Source organism: Penicillium subrubescens, assembly GCF_028828155.1.
Source record: "Penicillium subrubescens strain IBT 31985 chromosome Unknown utg000002l_segment0_segment0, whole genome shotgun sequence".
Lineage (NCBI taxonomy): Eukaryota > Fungi > Ascomycota > Eurotiomycetes > Eurotiales > Aspergillaceae > Penicillium > Penicillium subrubescens.
The window spans coordinates 4,826,322-4,845,690 of NW_026643152.1; the positions used below are offsets into that span (position 1 = coordinate 4,826,322).

Genomic DNA, 19,369 nt, shown 5'->3' on the forward strand with positions numbered 1-19,369 from the left:
TGCTGCCTTTCAACTATGGTAGCCTTATGTCGGAGTTTTGCTAGTATTACGATGATTATGAGTTTATGACGTTGCATTCTTATCAAATGAAACAAGAACAATATGCACTCGCGATTACCAGGTACATCAAATCAGGTAATCAATACTGGAGGTCATTTTTACCCAGTAGCACAATCATCCCCAGATAGGTAATATCATCAAATTGCCCATCAAAAATTTCATCATGTATTCAAAAAAGAAAAACGAAAAAAACGAAAAACCATTGCTCTCAAACTCCAATGCCATGCCCAAAACCAAGTTCCCAAATCAGCGAAGAAAGAAATGCCAGGGTATCGCATAAAACCAAATCGAACTTCCAAAAATTTCAATGCAAATGAAATCAAAACATCGAACTCCGCTTTTTATCCAACCGATTCCTCTGCTTCTCTCCTTCCTCTTCCTTGTTCCGGCGGAATCCAAAGAAACTACTCTTCTTCGGAGCCAGAGTTTGCTGCGGTCGGGCTCCTGGTGCAGGCCCTGGTGCTAGACCACCATTTGCCGCTTGATAAAAGCCCACCGTTGACTGTGGCCGGACTTGCTGTGGCCGAGGCTGCATAAGGTGTGCTGTTGATTGCGCGCGTGGATCTAGATGGCCTCCCGCAGAACCGTGCATGTATGGGCTACCCGCGAATGTGGGGTGTACAGCGTTGGGTGGGCGGGTTTGTGGTTGTGGTTGTTGAGGTGGAAGGTGAGAGTAGGATTGCGAGTAGTGATGCGAGTATGGCCTTGATGGTCCCGTGTGACGAGGTGGAAGGTGTGGGCGTGATGAAGCGGTGGGTGTTGGTTTATTTGCAGTGGCTTGTGCACTGGCGCGGACTTGCTGTTCCTCGCGGCCATATAGTTTCTGAAGACGTTTTGTTTCGGCGTCGATTTCGGATTGGCGTTGGCGCTGGGCTTTTTCTTGAGCGCGTTTCTCGGCTGCGAGGAGCTCTTGCGTGCGCTGGGCTTCTTTCTTCGCTTGGGCGTCTTGGCGGGGGCGGGGTTGTGGTGTCGGTGCTGGAGCTTGGTTTTGGGGGATAGTGAGGCGTGGTGGAGAAGGTTTGCCGTTTGCGACTGCGACTGCTGGTTGTTGGGGCTGGGTTACTGGGGTTTTCCGGCCTGAGGTTGCTCCAGTTTGGGGTTTGCTGGTGCCGATTGGAGGAGCGCCGGCGACGATGTGAAATGCTTCCTTGGCGAGGCCAAAGAAGATGTCCCGGATAGCTACTGCTGCGAGTAGGAGGACAACCTCCAGACCCTTGAAGTCTTCCATTTCCACCCGGTAGAGATTCGGCTCGTAGAGCGTTAGCTCCCGCAGGCCCTGGAATAGTGCCACAGTGATGTCCGGCTCCCGAGTCTTGGTGCGAGTCTCTGGGATCATGGAAGACTTGCCGTGCAAGAGGCATGACAGGTCCTTGGATAGCTTTCCATCCTTGCGCCAGCTGAACCGCAGCTTGGGCGTTATATCTGCCGCGGCGGGGTCACTCTGTGTCCGATCGAGGGTTGATGCAGAAGGCACTCGAAATGTACGCTGAGGCATCTCGAATTCCCACCGTGCGGGCTTGTTCCATGACTTCGGTTGGTGTTTGATCACGATCTGCTGGTCGGGGTTGTAAAGGTGGATGGAGAATTCGGTAGGGAGGATAGGCTCTGGGGGAGGAGCAGTGCCACCATTGGCACGAATCGTATCAACCGATAAACTGGGCTGTGTCCATTCAGGGATCACGGCAACCTCTCCGTATACGACGTCCGGCACGTAGGGGTCGTAGAGGGCGACGCCGTAGCGATTCCGCGATGTGGGCAGGTTGGGGTCCAAGTAGCGCAAGTTATAGGCGGGCTCCGGCTCATTTCCATGCTGACGGTGGTAGATGGTACTCTGGTTTGTGCTTTGTGAGTTGTTCTTGAGGAAGAACGCTATAGAAAGAGAAGAAATTAGCGATCGGAGTCCTCAAAGGAGCCTCAAGAATGGCGGGGAGTCGGGTCACGGGTGAAAGCAATGACGTCGTCTGGGGAGAAAAGAGTGGCCGACCGAGCCAGAGAACTGTAATGAGGATAAGCTTACTCGGCAGGTTTTCATCAATCATCTTCGGCCCGTCAACTTGGTGGTGGACGAGGAAACAGAGCAGGGGACGGGAATTATATTGAAGAGCATCGGATTCGGATTCGGACAGGCAGCTGGTTAACAGGAACTAATTACCCTGCGCCACGGGACTGGGGGTGTGCGATCGGCACCTAAAAATAGGGTGTCCACTACAGGTCCACAGTGTATTCTGATTTGCACCCTCGTTTCTAAGACCCTTATGGGGTTAAACTACTTACAGTATACTTCTTGTTAAAATCTTAGTGCTAACAAAGAAGCTACTGTCACAGAAGGCACCAAGATTCCGGGGAGTATCCACCTACACGGCGGTGCTTTTCAATACTGCTCAAGAGCCCCTGATTTCCCTCTGATTTGTTACGTAGACACTGAGTACAAATGCAAAATTGCAGGTACCCGAAATCTCGCTGCCTACCACATTCGCATTCTCGAGTAGATTCCATGTCAAATCCAGGCGCTCCTTACCTGCATGATAATCCACCGAGATCCGTCCCCGACAGCTATTTGATTCGCTAGATTCCTTTTTCAAACAAGGAAGTCCTAGATCCAAATCATCCCCGGCATACACTGCGAGTTAGCATCTGTAACACAAACAAAGTGAGTTATGAACTTAGAACTTACTTGGGTTTTGGGGGCCCTAAGCCACCATCATCCACTGCCTGGCCCCGCGCCTCCACCATCAAAGACCGCGATTCGATACAAGATGATCGATTCTATTTGCGTCAGCCACCACGAGAGGGAAATGGGCACAAACTTACCTGCACATTAAACAGAGCGAATTCTGGTTTCGATAAACCTAATAAGAACCATTCTATTAGCTTTCACCAATATGAGGGGAAGACTTCCCTGGAGGTGGCGGAAAACACTCGCGTCCGTGGATCCTGTTTGTTAAAGTCCCTAATAAACTCAATTCATTAGCCATGACACATCGGGGATAGGGAACTTACCTATACAAAACATTCGTTATAAAGCGGGGATCTAGACAACCTAAAAACATAGTCAGCATGGACGGTGGGGGGGGATTCACTGACCGTGCGGAATACTTTCAGCGAAAGATACCATGATGAGATCTGTTGAGTGACTCAAGCCATATATGAATTCAAGGAGATCCTAAAATATGTCAGTCAATGAATTGGGGAGGAGCTGACTTACCTGGTGGTTCATCTACTCGGGAACTGTTTCATCTCCTGTTTCATCGAACAATGACTCGGGATGCCTGTGACTCGTTGTTAGTAAACCCTGTATGTCCAAAGGGAAGGAAGGGGGATGAGAAATTATCCTATCTTGGTATACTTATGGTTAGGACCAAAGGAGCTTGTGGTTTTTGATGGCTTTCTGGCTTTTAGCTCTCCTGGTTTCCGCATCTGGATAACCTAGAATCTGTCGTTAGTAACAGTCACGCGCTCGATGAGCGACCTACCGGAGCCGTCCCGAGGACATAATTTGTTGAAGTATACGATCAGTAACCTAGAAGCAGTTATCAGTTCGAGGCATCACTTGGGGAGGGACCTACCGGAAGGTTGATGATCAGGCTATATGCGGCAATTTGAGAAAAGTAGTTGTTAGTACCAATAAGGGCTGAGGAAGGCTCACCTGTCAATAATGTGGATATCCATATGTGGTATCTGCATTGCCAGCAACCTAGATGCAACCATTAGTTCACATTTCCATTGCGGGAAAGGACCTACCGTATAGTCCATGATGAGAATATGTCCATGACTGCATGTGGGATACCGAAGACTGCCTAGAAGATCACAGTTAGTAGTTTTGGAAGGAAGAAGATTCACTTAAACAGGGTTGACTGTGAAGTATTCCTAGCCGGGCAGACAAAAAATGTATCCTTTGAACTGTTGACTCTGTCACTGTACTGATTGTGATTGTGAATGTGCTTGTATCCAGAAGACCAACTCTGGGGGAATCCAAACCCATTAAATAACCCCCCAGGCCAACATGAATAGATAACGAGGCCCTTTAACCTTTGTACAGACCCCTGTCGAGGATGTATCATATTGTCTGAGGCTCAACGAGAATACCATTGTCAAGTTTGATCTCTCAAAGACGAACCAAGGGAATTCGAAGCGAGGCACAATGTCGACCCGAAGAACAGCCTTGTCAGATCTTTGCTCTATGCTAACCCCTAGGTAGACGTTCAAAGCGACAAGAATAGACTGATAATAGAGTAATAAGCCCCTGTTTGATAATACAGAGGGTACATAATGAGATTCTACCAGAATTGCCTCCAACAATGTTCTTCATGATCCATATTTGGTAACTTTTATTCTATGGGCATCCAATCAATCTATCAAGATTTAATCTACATGCTGTCGATGTATGTGCCAGCGGCTGTGTCTCCCAAAGAGAACAATGCCAATGTCTAATATCATCCAAAAATACACAATCTACCTTCTTTGAAGACTCTCGCGCTTTATACACGAACGCCATCAACCTCCTTACCACCAGGAACCTTGGCGGCATCCCGTTCGGCCGTGCTCATCTGCAAGCCTTGGTCGTCCCAGCCCTGCGTGCCGAGCTTGTACAATGTCTTCTGCTGCTCACGGCCAGGCATAGGGCCGGCCTTGCCGCGCCGTTGCCGGGACTCGAGTGTTTCAGTCAAAGTGGCATTGTCACCGTCCAAGGGGTGGCCCTCCAGATCCTCGTTGTGCGCCTCGTCTGTGAAGGTGTAAGTACGGTATTCGGTGTTGACCCAGCCGGTACCTGCAAAAATTGGCATGTTAGTCATGTTCCTTGCTCATGCACTTGCGGTCGCCAGTTCACGTACCCTGGTACTGGCTGCTATCCTCCCAGTCCTCGGTGAAGTAGTGCAAGAAACCACCGTGGGTAACGAGAACAATCTCCTTCTCGGGGCGAGCCTTGAGCCAACGGCGCGCAGCACGCGCGCGCTCTTTCAGTGCCCGGTTCGTAGGCGAATAGCGACCTTCCTATTCGGCAAATCTCCGTTAATGATGTGAGACTTGAGGTCATACAGATTGTAACACACCTTGTTATTCCATCCCTTGTGCACCAACTCCAAATCAACAGGCTTTCCGGCAAACTCCTCTTGCAGGGCCTCGGGCTCACTACCAGTATCGCACGGCACGTCGGAGGTCTCCTGGGTGTCCGGCAGGGCAATCAGCTTCATGTCCGGGTGGGACTCGAAGACTGGCCCGAAGCTCTCGAGGGCTGTGTAGATGGTTCGGCGAAGAGGAGATGCGGTAACCAGGTCGATCTGGGCGTGGTTAGGGAAGGCATTTTGCAACTTAGCACATTGCTCATGGCCGAGATCTGTGAGGAGGGGGTCGGGGATGACGTGGTTGGCCGTGCAAAGGTTGTGGACGCCCTGGAAGAGACCATGGTTAGATTGTGCACATTCAGAAAGAGTTGCTAGCTAGTAATGCCCGAAGAAGGCGTATTCTCGCGATTGAAGGTGAAGATGGGGGAGCTTTTGTGCAAAGCTTTTATGTGTCGAGGCATTCCTGACGAACCTGGGCGTGGCGAACAGCGTAGATAATAGGCGGCATTGTGAATTGAGGTTTCCGACCGAACTAAGGATAATACTGGGAGTATCTCCTGTCAGCCTTGATGAACGAAGCTTCAATCTCGAGGGTACTCGCGATGATTCTTATCGGAGAACGCGGGGCAGCGGGGGAGAGGGACGCGCCGGAAACAGCGTGGAAAGTGGTCGAGGTGACTTACAGTAGAAAGTACCAGGCCGGCTATAAAGACCAAAGCGAGAATATGTGCAAAAGATAGTATCTCAGAAGAAGGAAAGTCGCAATGGGCAGCTCAGCACTGGTGAAGAGTCAGAAGCGGAGAGCAGGACTCCGCCTGTTGAATCTTCTGGGGATCGCCACCTGCACACGCCGCAAGAACGAACCACACGGCCAGACTGGAGCTGCGGGATTTCTACTTTCGTCTGATTCGCCTGGTGAGTCGAGTGAACCCCACGTGGTGAACAGTTATCTAAGAGCTTATAAATAGGAGCTGACCGTCCGCTGCAGTTCTGGTTGTTGGTGTTGTTATACATTTTGCGCCTTATGATTAGGAAATCTGCAACCATAGCATCCTTCAAGATCCAGCTTTTGTTCATTTGTAAAACTATAGAACAGGGAAAATGGGTATGTGTAGATCAACTTGGTTGATCAGAATCAAGAAAAACGCTCTTATGCAACACCGAATCCCCGGGCATTTTCCAGTGCCTTGTCCATCTTCTCCTCCAGGGCCTTCTTCGAAGAATACTCGGGCAGCAGCAGACGACCGAAGCAGGTCAGACTGGTCGGAAGGCGCTAAACGTCACGAATTAGTAACGTGTTCAAATTGTGGGATCCATGTAATCCATATAATTCATGTAATCCATGAGTAGGAAATGACAAATGCTTACCAAATCTCCAACGCCATTCTTCTGGATCACGAACATGATGCTCGAGATACCGTTGACGGGAACTCGGTCACTAGCGGTGACGAACTCCAAGAGCTGCGCCTTCTTCTCGGCGGAATAATCTCGGACCACGCTCCAGAAGTCCCGAATGACTCGGTGGTGAGGAGTGAATCCACCTTCATACCGAGCATGGTGCTCAAGTTCCGTCGCATCGATTTCTGGAAATCCTTCTACGACAGTCTTGAGTGCCTCCGGTGTGAAGATTGACAGCGCGGAACGATCGAGGCAGGTGTGGAAGCCTCGAAGGAATGCCTCGAATTGCGGCCGAATGGATTTGTCCGTGAGCCAGAAGATGTAATCCTTAACGAATTGTGCTCGATTCTGGTTGGTCACGAGAGGCGCTTCGACTGTTGGAGTTGAAGAGGGGATAGAGGTGCGATTGGACGCCTCTGCTGCCATTGAAGATGACGGGCGAACGGTTTCTGGGTCAAAGCGTTGAGAAGAGTTGGACCACGCGACGTCTGCATCCGCACTCGGCGCTTTCGATCCCGGCCATACTTCGTCACGGCCAATATTTTGCATGTCAACTGTCTCCACGCTGCCCGCGGACGCATAACTGAATTCGTACGTGCGCATGAAGACATCACCCACATCACCATCCGTCCAGGTAAGAAGCGAGTCCAAACCCTGAGTGAGTTCGGGCCAGCCGTCACGGATATGTTCGAGGTGCTTCACTTTGAGTCCCAATAGCTTGCGGTAGAATGCCACTGGGAAGTTGATGGGAAGCGTCAGGCCATTGTACACGGCTATAGACATCAGCAACCCAAGAAGCTCAAACTTGTAAACCGGTTCCCATGAGCAGGGCTGGAACCAAGAAATACGATGTCGGCTATCCATCGTAAACATGCCGTAGGATGGATCTAGAGCTTCACCCATGAGCACACGGAAGAACTCTTGTTGGACACCACCGTGATCCAACCCTTCCTCGCCCTCATCCATGCCCATCTGAACCTTGAGTGGGCGCATCAGCTCACGTTTTTCTCGCCGCCAGAGCTGATTGAGAGCATCAGTCAAGACACTGTCTCGCCGAACCACCAGGACCAAATATGTGGACATGGAGATCTTCATGCGAGCTAGCAGCGTGGCATCATCTGCAATCGAGATACTGCTAAAGGCAGTCTGTGTGACATGTCGAGTGGTGGTCATGGCAGCCTCGTAATATTTAGACATGGCCGAGTAATTGAGAGCTCTGAAATAGATGACCAGGGACGACGGAGGGAAGAGGAATGGATAGGAGAGGAGGTGCATAGTGCGGTTGTTTGAGAGGTTCCCCAACCAGGCAACGGGCATCTCGAGAGGGTCCAGCCGCTCAGCGAGGATAGGTGTGTGAAAGTCTTCGGGAGAAAGACCCAACCGATTGCGTTCCTTGTACATCAGAGCCAAGATCTGCACAGCGCCACCAGCAGCACTGCTACGGGCCATCTCCGGGTTACCATCCCATTCGCGTAGAAAGAGCGTTCGGAGCCACTCAAGAATGAGAGGGATCGGCCCAGTGGACTGAGAAGGTGCACTATCGGTCTCCGAGGATTTTTGAGGGTGTTGCTCACTGAGATGGTCCATGATGCGATCCAGAACATTGACTTTCCGTTGCTTGGGTAGATCGAGGCTGTACACTTGGCGAGCTTTGGATATCTCATGATAGGCAAGCCTAGCGGCGAGGGCACGGACAAGACGATTGATCAAGCGGAGGCCTAATTCATGTTCAAGTCGGTCGGTGGCTTCCACAGCTTGTTGGGCATGCTCGGGAGACAGCTTCTGCATATCAGCGGAAGAGGCGACAGTTCCAGCTGCCCGCATCCGCAAGATACCACGCCACGTCTTAACATCGAGATCAGGGACTGAGCTGACCAAGACAAAGAAGGCGATAGTGGCGATATAAGCGGCATCTGCGTCAGACAAGTGATCATTGCTGGCTGACTCTGAAAGTCGCCGCACCACAGGAGGAGCAGAACTGGTCATTGTAGAGCTCCGAGATGAACGACGAGAAGGTCGACCAGAGGAGGTAACCTCGTCCGGCGGCACAAAAAGTTTGTCCAGCGAACTCCATAAACTATGCAAGGCAATATCCCATGGGCAGATAGTAAAAAGGCGCTGCAAAGACCCTTGAAGCTTTGAAACATCCAAGCGCTTATTCATCTTGTTGGCAGTTAGGTCCAGCTCCGGAGCATCTCTCCCGAAGGATCGTAGAATCTGCCCGGTACTGCTAAAGATAAAATACGCGCTCTGTGCGACAAATGGAAAGACCTGACGCTGGCGAGGCGTTGCAAGCATCCAGTCAGGATTGTCGAAGCTTCCCATAGACTGTATGCGATCAAGCTCCTCTCGCCAAGTCTCTGCGTCTTCCTCGGAAGGAATCATGACTTGACTGAGGCCATCGATGATCTCTGGGGTAAAATGGGAGATGGTCTGAGCCAGCGGGGCCACACTTGCCGTGCGACGCATGGAACTCAACTTTGGTTTGCGGTTTGTTGGAGTGTCGATATCCACCTCCGCCTGAGGCGGTGGTTGGGTATGTTCGGGGCTCTCGTCAATGGCTGCTTCCGTCAATAGCTTCTCGCTGTCCCAAGATACGCGACGCTGATTCTTGACACGATCTTTGCACCGTGCTTCATCCACATCCCCCGTCCTCCCTCGGTGTTTCTGAGGGCGGTGTTTCAAGGCCGGCGGTGAAGGCATGGTGGCAAACTCACCCGAAGGGAGATGCGCATTCATGGTCAGTTTATGGCCTTTGTACTCTGGTCGCTTCTTATCATCAATGCTGGATCGGGTTGACTGCCGCCAGTTATCCACTTCAGGAATCGACAGCCGCTTGACATGTTGGTTCTGAAAGGTGAGCTCCACGGCCGAGGACTGCGTTCCGGAAGGTCGGGACGAAGGCGTGCGCGGTGGAGGGTGTCTTGCATGCATAGGAGTGGTTTGGGTGGTGTCTGATTTCGGTTTATCTGCTTCTTTGGTTTGTGCTTTGTGGTAGTTCGGCCTCTCATTGATTTCATGGTGAATATTTGCTTTGCTTCTGGGTATGTGTGAATTCTCCGTTGTGCGTCGTAGTGGAAGCCATTCTACCATGCGCAAGGACAATGTATCAAATAGATTTTGGGTAAAGGATTTCGGATCTTTGAGTGGTTGTTCAGCGGCGAGGTCAAGGTCTTCAAAATTAAAGGTACTTGGGTGCATGACGTTGAATGTCGGTCCAGCGACTTCGCCTGTTATATTTGATGTTCCTCCTTCCTCAAAAGTATCTGCTCGTGCTTCGTCTGCTTGGTCTTGTGCAGCTGGAGAGCCATGATGATCTCCCAGGGCAGTGGTAGCGGTAGCATGCGTTTGGAATGCTCGAGATCGCTGGAGAGAGATACGGTGGTAATCATGGATCGTCATCTCGGATGAGTACCGGGGATTATTGCAGCACAGCCCGCTCTCTGCGTCGTCTTGGCTGGCGAGGTAACAGGCTAGAGTTCGCGCGCTGAGTTCTGTGTAGCGGCGATACGGGCCTTCGCTGACTCTCCGACGTTGACTGGCGCAGGTTGGGGTTCGGCATCCTGGATCATCACATCCATGTAGCAGCTGGTTCTTGTACCTATTGAGAGAGCACCAGTCAGCGAAAGTGACGGGGTGAGGAGGGACACCCGCCGTGTCAGCACTCGGTTCCAGCAAGCACGTACCTTCGCACCAGTACGTTAAATCGCCTCCGGCGCTCATCCCGATACCACGGTAGAACCCGAGATGGATCTGTAACTTCGACGGTGTTCACGACAATAACTTCCGGCGCGTTTGACGGAAGCTTGGACCGACAGTACTGAGATCGCTCGCTGCCGCCAGACCGCGCGGTGCCATCAAAAGAAGCTCCGCGGAGCCTTGTCATCGTGGGATCGACCGGCGCATAGCCCGGCCAGATAATGTTGGAAATCGATCAGGATCGCTGGGTGCCTGGTAATGATTCTCGGCTCAAAGATACATGACGAGAAGTAGAGGCTCAGCTCACCTGATATCATCAAGACGACCAACGATACCGCCGGAGCCATCACAAATCGGATCCACCTTTATCCGATTATCACGTGTCTCCGTTGTCCATTATTTCCTAATCAGGGTTAGCGTGATCCTTTGAGGAAAAGCGTCATCTTTCCATCTGTGTGGTTGATAAGCGTTTGCTTGCAAATCAAGGCCCAACTTTCAGCACATATCTGCTCAGTTTTGTTTCTTTCGCACGACTAAGAGATTGTGATCCTTTTTTTCTCTTGTTGTTTCCGCTCCTCGACCTTTTTTCTTAGAAAAAAATATCCTTGGTTAAGCGAGAAATCGACTTGCGACAGAACTTTCATCATACCCCGCCTACGATAAAAACTTCGCTCCACTTTACATTTTTCCCACCAAGAGGCCGACCTTTCGACTCTACACGATATTCCACATAGTACCATCATCATGTCGACGACCACTCAGCAGGCTGGCGTATCTGCTGCCAACCTTCCTTACACCTGCAATACTTGCCTGGTCGCCTTCCACCGCAGCGATGCGCAGAGAGACCACATGCGAAAGGACTGGCAGTAAGTGGCGATACCGAACAAATTTCATTGAACAAAGTGCATGACTAACAACGGTCTCTGTATAGCTTGTATAACATGAAGCGCCGTATCGCCTCTCTTCCGCCAGTATCCCTTGAGGTTTTCAACGAGAAGGTTATTGCCGCCAAAGCGAACTCGACCGAGGCCGCGGCTAAGGCTTCTTTCGAAAAGACCTGCCACCCTTGCCAGAAGACTTTCTACAGCGAGAACTCCTATCAAAACCACATCAAGAGCTCCAAACACAAGCAGCGCGAAACCCGACTGAGGAAGGAGGGTGATGATGCGTCAGTTCTAAGCTCCGCGTTCTCCTTGGGAGAGCCGGTCAGTAAATCAAATGAGAATGAGATCGCCAAGGTCACCGATGGTCTGAAGTCTGCAACCATCCAGGAAGAGGATGAGGATGTTGAGATGCAAAACGATAAGACCGAGTTCTCTGTCTCCCGTTGTCTGTTCTGTCTGGCCGACTCCGCCGATGCCCAGGCCAATGTTGAGCACATGTACAAGACCCATGGCATGTTCGTTCCTGAACAAACCTATCTGGTCGATCTCGATGGTCTTCTCAACTATCTCTACCGCAAGATTACCGAAAACCACGAATGTCTTTACTGCCATGCCATCCGCAACAACGCCGAGGGAGCTCGCACTCACATGCGTGATAAGGGCCACTGCATGATCGCTTTCGAAGCTGAGGAGGAGCAGATTGAGATTGGACAATACTACGACTTCCGTAGCACTTACTCTGATGGAGAAGATGATGAGGAAGATGAGGATATGGCTGATGCGGGTGGCGTCAAGGTGAAGGGCTCCGACGGAGACGATGATGGATGGGAGACCGATGCCTCCTCGGTGGATGACGATGATGAGATCGGCTCACGCCGTAAGGCACCCGTCATCTATCAGGATGAGTATGAACTCCATCTCCCATCTGGCAGAAGCATTGGTCACCGTTCGCTTGCCAAGTACTACCGTCAAAACCTGCACAGCTACCCTACCGCTGATGAGCGAGCTGAGCGCCAGCTGGCTATTGCGAACGGAGAGATCGAGGAAGAAGAGAGGCCCCGCGGCCGCAATCAGAACCGCGCTCTCATTACTCGTGCCAATGGTGGTACTGGTATGATTGGTGCCACCGACCACCAGAAGCAGACCGTTCTTACTGCAGAGCGCCGCGAGCGGACCCGTGCGCTTCGGTCCGAGAACCGGTACCATGCTCGCCTCGAGAGAGCCAACAACTCCCAGAAGCACTTCCGTGATCCTCTTCTGCAGTGATCGTCGCAACACCTGCAGTCTTCTTTAACGGTCACCGCAGTCCCTCACACGATCGCTCTTGGAGCTCACTTCTTGGTCCGCCTGAGCAACACCTTGGCTCACTGGCTTGGACGCCCTTGCTATCGTTCCTGCGGCGCATGACCATCTTACCCAATGGGTCGGTCAGCTGCCTCCACCTTGATTATAACACCGGATTCTCATTGAATCCGAATGAAATATCATTGAGGAGGCCTCGTCCACCATGTCGGGATACTCCTTTCGCATCCTGCTTGGAGATATTCACAACCGCCATGATTTCTTAACGAGGCTTCATGACCCACCCATTCTCTAGACCGCCTATCTTATGGCGGACGTTTTATGCAATCTACGTTGATGATCGGACTTTCTGCATACTCGTGGCGCATTTGTAAATTTCGAGTTGGTGATGGGTTTGCCTGGAAAAGCATGTATCTACTCTGATATTCCAATCCATTTTCAAATCTTATTTCATCTTCGACCTGTTGTCTCTTAATGATATCTAGTTCAAAGCCTCGTTTACGTAGTTACAGTCATCTTTCCAGTTGCACTAGCTACTCAAATTTGTCTACAATTTACACTATATTCGAAAGAAAGGCAGGTAAAACTAGAATTGATTGAGAGGACCTAAGCCTCGATCCTGGAAGAAATATGTGCACAGAAAGCAGTAGGCTATGCACAGCACACGAAAAGGCGCAACTGGAAATAAAAAATGCGAACAGCGCAAATGTAATGTGTCATAACTGGTAAGAGGAGGTATGGAGACAATGGGCGGAGGAAGTGAATATGACAGAACATAACAATGTTCAGGAGAGGAGGGATAAGGATGGAAGGATGGAAGGATGGAAGTCGGAAGGAGTAGTCGAGACCTTGGAAGGCTCGGAATGATCAGGACATGTGTAACAATCGTGAGAAGTTGTGGTGTTACATGAGACACCAGGAGACCCGACAATTTATGTCGCGGTCTCTGCGGTGGTTGGTTGTGTTTTTTTCGTTTTTGTTGTTTTAGGTTGTATTTATTTTTGTTTTGTGGGTTTTGTGTTTGTAGGAGCGAAGGGCTCAACAATTCATGTGCCGGTCCTTGTGGCCAGGCCTCTCTTTCTGCGAGAGCAAGACATTCGATCTGATGGATGATCCCGCTGGCTCTGCAAATTTGTGGACCTTTTTTGCCCTTTTGCATGAGCGAGAGACTCGACATTTTATGTCGCGGTCTCTGTAGCCTGGTCGCGGTTTCTGGTGGATGGTTTTGTCTTGTTGTCATTTGAATTGTCTTTAATGTTGCCCTTCGATTTCATTTCAGTTTCGTGGTAGCCTTTGATTTTGATGTAGGTTTTTTGTGGGTTTTTATTTCATGAGCAGAGACTCGACGGCCTGTGTCCTGGATTATGGACTTTGTGGTGATCTTCAGGGTTTCATTTTGTGAGCCTGGTAACTGGTGAGCGCGACGTTTTTTGAAGAATGGATTGGGGTCAGACCATACCTGAACAGCTTCATGATAGTCGTCAGTGTAGAAAAGAGGTTTGGACCTCCGCAAGCTTCGCCTCCAGTATTTTCATTGCTGGATGTATGTAGATGTGTGGGCGAAGCATGGTTGCATGTAGAGGCTGAGCAGATGCTGTGCTCCGCAGTCTCGCTCGCTTCCGGGAATAGAGGCCGGTAGATCTGGTTAAGCGGGGAATGGCTGCAATGGGGATATTTAATGCAGAAGAGGTTGGTCCTCTCTAGCGCCATCGCCACCTGGGGGATTGTGGTGTTTGCCATGCTTCTTCTTGCGGCGACGTTTCTTGGTTTGGGGCTCGTGCGCCGAGGTCTGCAGGTCGGTTGTATTTGTAGTGTTTGTGGCGCTGTCCTTGGTGACAGGAGACGAGATGCCAGTAAGGCGAGCGGACGCCCCATTTTCCCCAGTTTCCCCTTCAGAAGAACTGCTGCAGTTGGCGTGGAGGACAACTTTGCGAATGCCATTCACGTCCACGATTTGCTCTGTGATGCTGCCGCTGCGGGTCGGACCTCGATGGTGGTAGATAAATTCAACCGACTTTGAATCTGTCGAGCGGATACTTCCTGTACCGCTGCTGCTGTGGCTTTTGCTCTTGCGGGTAGAAGCAGAGCGGTTGAGGTCTTCGCGTTCTTCACGGACGGCTTCAGGGATGGAGACATTTGGCAGGTCTTTGTATTGTTGGGCATTTGTGCCTTTGGTAACATGGTCGTGCGCGGCAATCGTGCCATACCCGAGTTTCAGAGCATGGGCTCCATCCTTAGCATCAGCGCCGGAGCTCACAAGGCCTGCCCCGATCCCTCCTTGAAGACCGGTCGACGTCATAAAGCGCTGCGAATCAGAAGTACTATGTCCGGATTCAAAGTCTGTTTGGGCAGAGCGAGACGGCGAGTTGCCGCTGCGCTTTATTTTCACGGAGGTGTAGCGTGTCTGGCGTGGGCGGCTTGCAAGGTTGGAGGGGCCAAGGTGTTTCAGGTGCTCCCGGATCTCGTCTGTAGCACCTCTCTGGGTGAACCAATTATCATGAGAGTCTGAAGGCTGATCGACATTTTGTCGGCGGAGTTGAAAGCGCGGAGGAGGGGCTTCTACGGAGCTGCGGCGGCGAAGGAGCTCCGAAGACATTTGTGTGGGGGCGGGTGAGGACTTGGCCGTCCCGTCAAACTCGCCGTCTGTCAGGGAAGTTGCCATTGGGGGCTCCTCGACAATTTTTCCCTTGGGCACTCGGCTTTTGGGTGCTGGTGCCATACGACGAATGGCTTTGTGGACGTCAATGAAAACATCCGATTCGTCAATGATTTCTCTGTTGACATTGTCAGTACATAGATCATAGGGGAAGCAAAAAGACAATCTAGGGAAAGGGTAAACTTACTCGCCGATCAGTTCTTCAATGACATCTTCCAGGGTAACCACTCCAAGGGCTCCACGATCCTCACTTGGATACTCAGAAACGAGCACCATATGCGATTTGCCTTCTTGGAAAAAGTTGACTATGTCCAGACAACTTGTTTCCGGGCGTGTCTCTGGCAGGGTCGCCAGTGCAAATTCTCGGACACGTTTGCAATCTTCGGGATCGTAGGTGATGAGCATCTTTACCAGCAGCATGCCCACAAAGTTCATAGGATTGTCGGGTGCGTGGATGGGAATGCGAGAATATCCTTGGGACAGAATCAGGTCCATGGTGCGTTCATCGAGGACGGTGTCCGCGGACATGGTGAACACATCTTCCATCGGCGTCATGATTGTGCCCACAGATTTCTCTTTCAAATCAAGTACAGCAGATATGATTGTCACTTCGTCGGAGTTGAGCTGTTCTCCGGCCTCGCCCAACGTCTTGTGAAGGGTAACGAGGGTCTTCAATCCGGCCTTTTTGTAAATAGTCCCGTGATCTTCGCCAAGGAGCTTGTCGAGCAACTTGGCCACGGGCCAGGCTACCGGGGACATGACGTACATCAGAACCAGTACGCACGGTGCCATCCATGCCCCGATAGGTAGACCGTATCGAACACAGATCGACTGAGGAACGATCTCGCCGAAAATGACAATCAAGGCCGTACTTCCTAGCACAGCTGGCCATCCACCGCCGAGGGTCCGATCCAGGACGATGGGTAAAGTCTCGTTAGTGATCACGTTGCTGAGGAGAAGAGTGACGAGCACCCAGTGCTTTCCCCGCTTGAGCAGGTTCAAGACACTGGCGGCATTCTTCTTCTCCGAAGCTTCGCCAGACGTCTGGATCACTTGTAAATAGACTTCGTCCTGGCCCATCAGTGCAATTGTAAGTCCCGCGAACGCTCCGCCGCTCAACACCAAGGCTGCCGAAATGCCCAGGTACAGCCATAAACTCGGGTCGTCGGCTTCATTCGGAGGTTCGATATCGTGATGTGATGAGATGAGATAGGGCGACAGCATAGGTGCTGCTGCTGCCAACGGAAGGTGAGAGAAGGCGAAGAAGATGACTTTGGCCAGGCTCAGCACAATGGGCCGAGCGGCGAGCAGATGCGTGGCATGAGGCGCCATCCTCATCTGAAAGTCGTCTGTCTTTCCGATAAAAGGAAATCGTACTCGTCACCACTGTAGTATCTCAATGCTCCCAATGAGAGGTAAAAGCAAGCTCCACGATCGCGATTGGAAGGGTCACTGTCGGGACATTACTGAACGCGAGCCGGTGGTAACCACACACAGCTTGGGGCGGAAGGAAGAGGATGGGAGGTGAGGTGAGGTGAGGTGAGGGGCGGAGGGATTGGTGAAAAACGTCAACAAGGAGACGAAGAAGAAAAATAGAGAAGGAGAGGGGTACAACGCTGTGATTCGGAGGGAAAAATTGCGCTGCGAAACTGAGGTGGATCTGGCTAGGCCACCAGGGGCGTAAGCATGTGGAAGCTGATCGAGACGAAGCTGAATTGGGTTTCGAGCGTAGCAGATGACGAATGAACGTAGGGGCCAGCCCCCGTGCTGCCAATCGACACCTGGAAATTTAGGCTCGTAAACCCGCTCCCCCGTGGGTCCCGTGCTCGGCAAGTAAAGACCGGAGCAATTTGGCAGCTTAAGGATGTATCCACACTCACAGCCCGAGTTTCGGAGATCGGCGCCTGTTCCATCACACAGTTTCCCCCATATTCTCCTTTCTATAGCGAATTTGGCAGTCGTGTCGGCAAATGCACTCTCGGTCTATTCAGGTCACTTTGGCTCCAGGTCCCTCGCGAGAGGGTATGTGATTCTGGGCGGCGACGATAGACGAGTCGAGATAGCAGAAGCCGGGGACTTTGCACTCGGTCTATTCAGGTTGCTTTGGCACCAGGACCCTCGCGAGAGGGTATGTAATTCTGGGCGGCAACGATAGAAAAGTCGAGACAGCAGACGGGAAGATTTGCACGTTGTCTGTTTTGAGTCGCTTTGACACCAGGACCCTCGCGAAAGGGTTTTTGATTCTGGGCAGCAACAGCAGACGAATCCGTGTAGTAGCCTAGAAGACTTGCACGCGGTCTGTTCAAATCGCTATGACTCCAGAGCCCTCGCGAGAGGGCTTTAATTCTGGAGACCCAACAGCTGACGAACCGCGGCGACTTCATTGGCGAATTTCATCCCGTCCTCGGTCTCCTTCAGTCCATCCACGACTGTATCGGCGGAAATTGGAAGTTCTCCCAATTTCTTCTCGAGTTTGCAACCCGGAGCAAGCAGCGTGACGAACTGCATGTACTTGGCAGGATCTTGGTAGGTCTCCATGACTTCCTCGAATGCCGTATTCGCTTCAACCGCCATCTCTCGGAGCCCCTCAGCAGAGCCTCGAAGGCCTTGGATGTGGTCCAGGGCTTTCAGGTACTTCCTTCGGGTGAGGTCGAGCTCCTCGAGTTGTCGGGCGCGCTCCGTACTCACACTTTCGGCACGAGCCTGTTCCGAGGCCTTGATTACCTCCAGCTCCTCCAACTCCTTCTGAAGCGAGAAGGCAGTTGCGAGCAGCCTTTGGTACTCTTGGTACTCGGTCTGGGCCGCTTTGTATCTTTCAGCCGAGAACATGGCACTTCCATCAGCCAGAACTGATAGTCCATTGTCTGCGGAAGCGTAGGCGTCGGTCTGGGTGGCGGTGTCTTTCTTCTCTGTCAGGGTGAGGTTGCAGAGGTTGCAGAGATTGCGGTCTGCCCGGTCAATCTCTCTCAAGGCGGCCACGTGCGAAGCTTCAGGGTCGTCGTAGGCACCGTGCATGGGGTTGTCATCGTCCGCGTCGGGCAAAAAACCCTGCTGCAGACTTTGAGCAACCGCAAGTTGGCGGCGGTACTTGTCGCGCTGTTCCTTCAGCTCGCCGTTGCAGTTGAAGGCGATATTCAGCTTTTCCTTGAGTTTGGAAATGGTGGCGATGGCCCTGGCCAGCTTGCCCTCGAGTTCTTGGGCTCTGCGGATCGCAGAGTACTTTTCCACTGGGCCATGGCGAACTAGCTCAGCCTGTCTCCGAACCAAATCCTCTTCAACCTTCTTGGCGACGATCTTGGCGTTGGTCCTCCGATGCTCTGTCAACTCCCGCTCAAAATCGGACTTCCGCAGGTCAGCCGCGTTCCGTTCCCTCTTCAGCTGAGCGTTGTCAGACTCGAGCTGAGCGATGCGACCCTGCAGACGTTCGCGCTCGTATTGCTCCCACTCAAGATAGGGTTTGAGAGCAATGCCGCGATGTCTGCGGAGATCCTCGCGTTCCCTCTTGAGCTTAGCTTCCTGCTCGCGGATGGATTTCAGTCTTCCTGTGACCCAATGCTGGAACTTGATTCGGTCCTCGTTGAGGCCTTCCTCGCGTTCCCGCACGCTAAGTTCACGATTTTCGAGATCAGACTGCCGTTTTTTCATCAGCGGAGGAGTGATTGGCTGAGCTAGGTCGAGAGGTTCCTCAGGGGCGGGTTGGCGGGTGGTTGTCGTTGTTGCCATTTTAACACCTGACAGTGTCTCCTTGTTGTTGTTTTCATCGCTGGTGAGAGAGTCACTCTCAGCACAGTCACTTTGTCTTGAAGGAGGGGCTTTTATATCGGGGTGGGTTGGGGTATGTTGGGTTGGGATACGTTGGGGTGGGCGAAAGGGGAGCAGGAATGAGGGGGGAGGGAGGTCGTGGTGAAATGTATCAACTTACCTCTTTGTGATCGAAGAGCGAACGAGGAACGCAGGGCCGACCCCAAGGGGCCGAACGACCGAGGTGGCCCCAACCGCCACGAGAACGATCAGAGTCACCAGCAGTCGGACGACGCCCATGAGGACGAACGCCACTGCGGGGAGGACGAAGTTGTTGAAAAGGCTCATGGCGGGAGCCTTGCGCAAATAGGGGGTGGTAGAAGAACGTTCAGCTGAACATTCAGCACGAAGAAACGAAATTCTTGACGCTACCGGAGTAGCGAAAGCGCAGCGGAAAACTTGGTTCTCGCACGATTGGGAAGAATTGTTGGAGAGGAGAGGAGAGAAAGAAGGAAAGTTTGGGGACGCGCTGGGGAGGTATAGATATTAGTACCCGATTCGGCAAA

The 19,369-nt window shown here is 51.8% G+C and overlaps 7 protein-coding genes across 7 annotated transcripts; 1 reads left to right on the plus strand and 6 right to left on the minus strand.

Moving 5' to 3' along the window:
• Positions 1-379: 379 nt before the first annotated feature.
• On the minus strand, positions 380-2,099 carry N7473_003118 (uncharacterized protein; the record flags this gene model as incomplete). The annotated part of the gene is made up of 2 exons (XM_057149058.1): positions 380-1,929; positions 2,078-2,099. 2 exons carry the CDS (start codon positions 2,097-2,099, stop codon positions 380-382), a joined length of 1,572 nt encoding a protein of 523 aa, XP_057012712.1.
• Positions 2,100-2,441: 342 nt separating this feature from the next.
• Positions 2,442-3,813, minus strand: N7473_003119 (uncharacterized protein; the record flags this gene model as incomplete). Its single annotated transcript, XM_057149059.1, has 3 exons — positions 2,442-2,613; positions 2,735-2,826; positions 3,802-3,813. 3 exons carry the CDS (start codon positions 3,811-3,813, stop codon positions 2,442-2,444), a joined length of 276 nt encoding a protein of 91 aa, XP_057012713.1.
• Positions 3,814-4,538: 725 nt separating this feature from the next.
• On the minus strand, positions 4,539-5,631 carry N7473_003120 (uncharacterized protein; the record flags this gene model as incomplete). Its single annotated transcript, XM_057149060.1, has 4 exons — positions 4,539-4,828; positions 4,893-5,052; positions 5,112-5,450; positions 5,596-5,631. 4 exons carry the CDS (start codon positions 5,629-5,631, stop codon positions 4,539-4,541), a joined length of 825 nt encoding a protein of 274 aa, XP_057012714.1.
• Positions 5,632-6,108: 477 nt separating this feature from the next.
• On the minus strand, positions 6,109-10,500 carry N7473_003121 (HECT domain protein). Its single transcript, XM_057149061.1, has 3 exons — positions 10,208-10,500; positions 6,492-10,122; positions 6,109-6,396 (listed from the first exon to the last, which is right to left on the minus strand). Exons 1-3 carry the CDS (start codon positions 10,405-10,407, stop codon positions 6,274-6,276), a joined length of 3,954 nt encoding a protein of 1,317 aa, XP_057012715.1. The 5' UTR covers positions 10,408-10,500; the 3' UTR covers positions 6,109-6,273.
• Positions 10,501-10,706: 206 nt separating this feature from the next.
• On the plus strand, positions 10,707-12,866 carry N7473_003122 (putative C2H2 finger domain protein). Its single transcript, XM_057149062.1, has 2 exons — positions 10,707-11,086; positions 11,152-12,866. Exons 1-2 carry the CDS (start codon positions 10,965-10,967, stop codon positions 12,368-12,370), a joined length of 1,341 nt encoding a protein of 446 aa, XP_057012716.1. The 5' UTR covers positions 10,707-10,964; the 3' UTR covers positions 12,371-12,866.
• Positions 12,867-12,981: 115 nt separating this feature from the next.
• N7473_003123 (putative DUF21 and CBS domain protein (Mam3)) lies at positions 12,982-16,400 on the minus strand (the record flags this gene model as incomplete). Its single annotated transcript, XM_057149063.1, has 3 exons — positions 12,982-13,810; positions 13,866-15,180; positions 15,250-16,400. 2 exons carry the CDS (start codon positions 16,398-16,400, stop codon positions 14,082-14,084), a joined length of 2,250 nt encoding a protein of 749 aa, XP_057012717.1. The 3' UTR covers positions 12,982-13,810; positions 13,866-14,081.
• A 1,002-nt stretch (positions 16,401-17,402) lies between these two features.
• N7473_003124 (uncharacterized protein) lies at positions 17,403-19,151 on the minus strand (the record flags this gene model as incomplete). Its single annotated transcript, XM_057149064.1, has 2 exons — positions 17,403-18,861; positions 18,985-19,151. 2 exons carry the CDS (start codon positions 19,149-19,151, stop codon positions 17,403-17,405), a joined length of 1,626 nt encoding a protein of 541 aa, XP_057012718.1.
• Between the last annotated feature and the right edge of the window lie 218 nt (positions 19,152-19,369).

What these genes read in the sequence shown, in the direction of transcription:
- N7473_003121 (XM_057149061.1), bottom strand. Translation starts at nt 10,407, where the DNA reads ATGACAAGGCTCCGCGGAGCTTCTTTTGATGGCACCGCGCGGTCTGGC. An exon ending in TTTAACGTACTGGTGCGAAG is followed by an intron (nt 10,123 to 10,207) that starts GTACGTGCTTGC and finishes CTCTCTCAATAG; the next exon opens with GTACAAGAACCAGCTGCTAC. An exon ending in AGAATGGCGTTGGAGATTTG is followed by an intron (nt 6,397 to 6,491) that starts GTAAGCATTTGT and finishes CGTGACGTTTAG; the next exon opens with CGCCTTCCGACCAGTCTGAC.
- N7473_003122 (XM_057149062.1), top strand. Translation starts at nt 10,965, where the DNA reads ATGTCGACGACCACTCAGCAGGCTGGCGTATCTGCTGCCAACCTTCCT. An exon ending in CACATGCGAAAGGACTGGCA is followed by an intron (nt 11,087 to 11,151) that starts GTAAGTGGCGAT and finishes GTCTCTGTATAG; the next exon opens with CTTGTATAACATGAAGCGCC.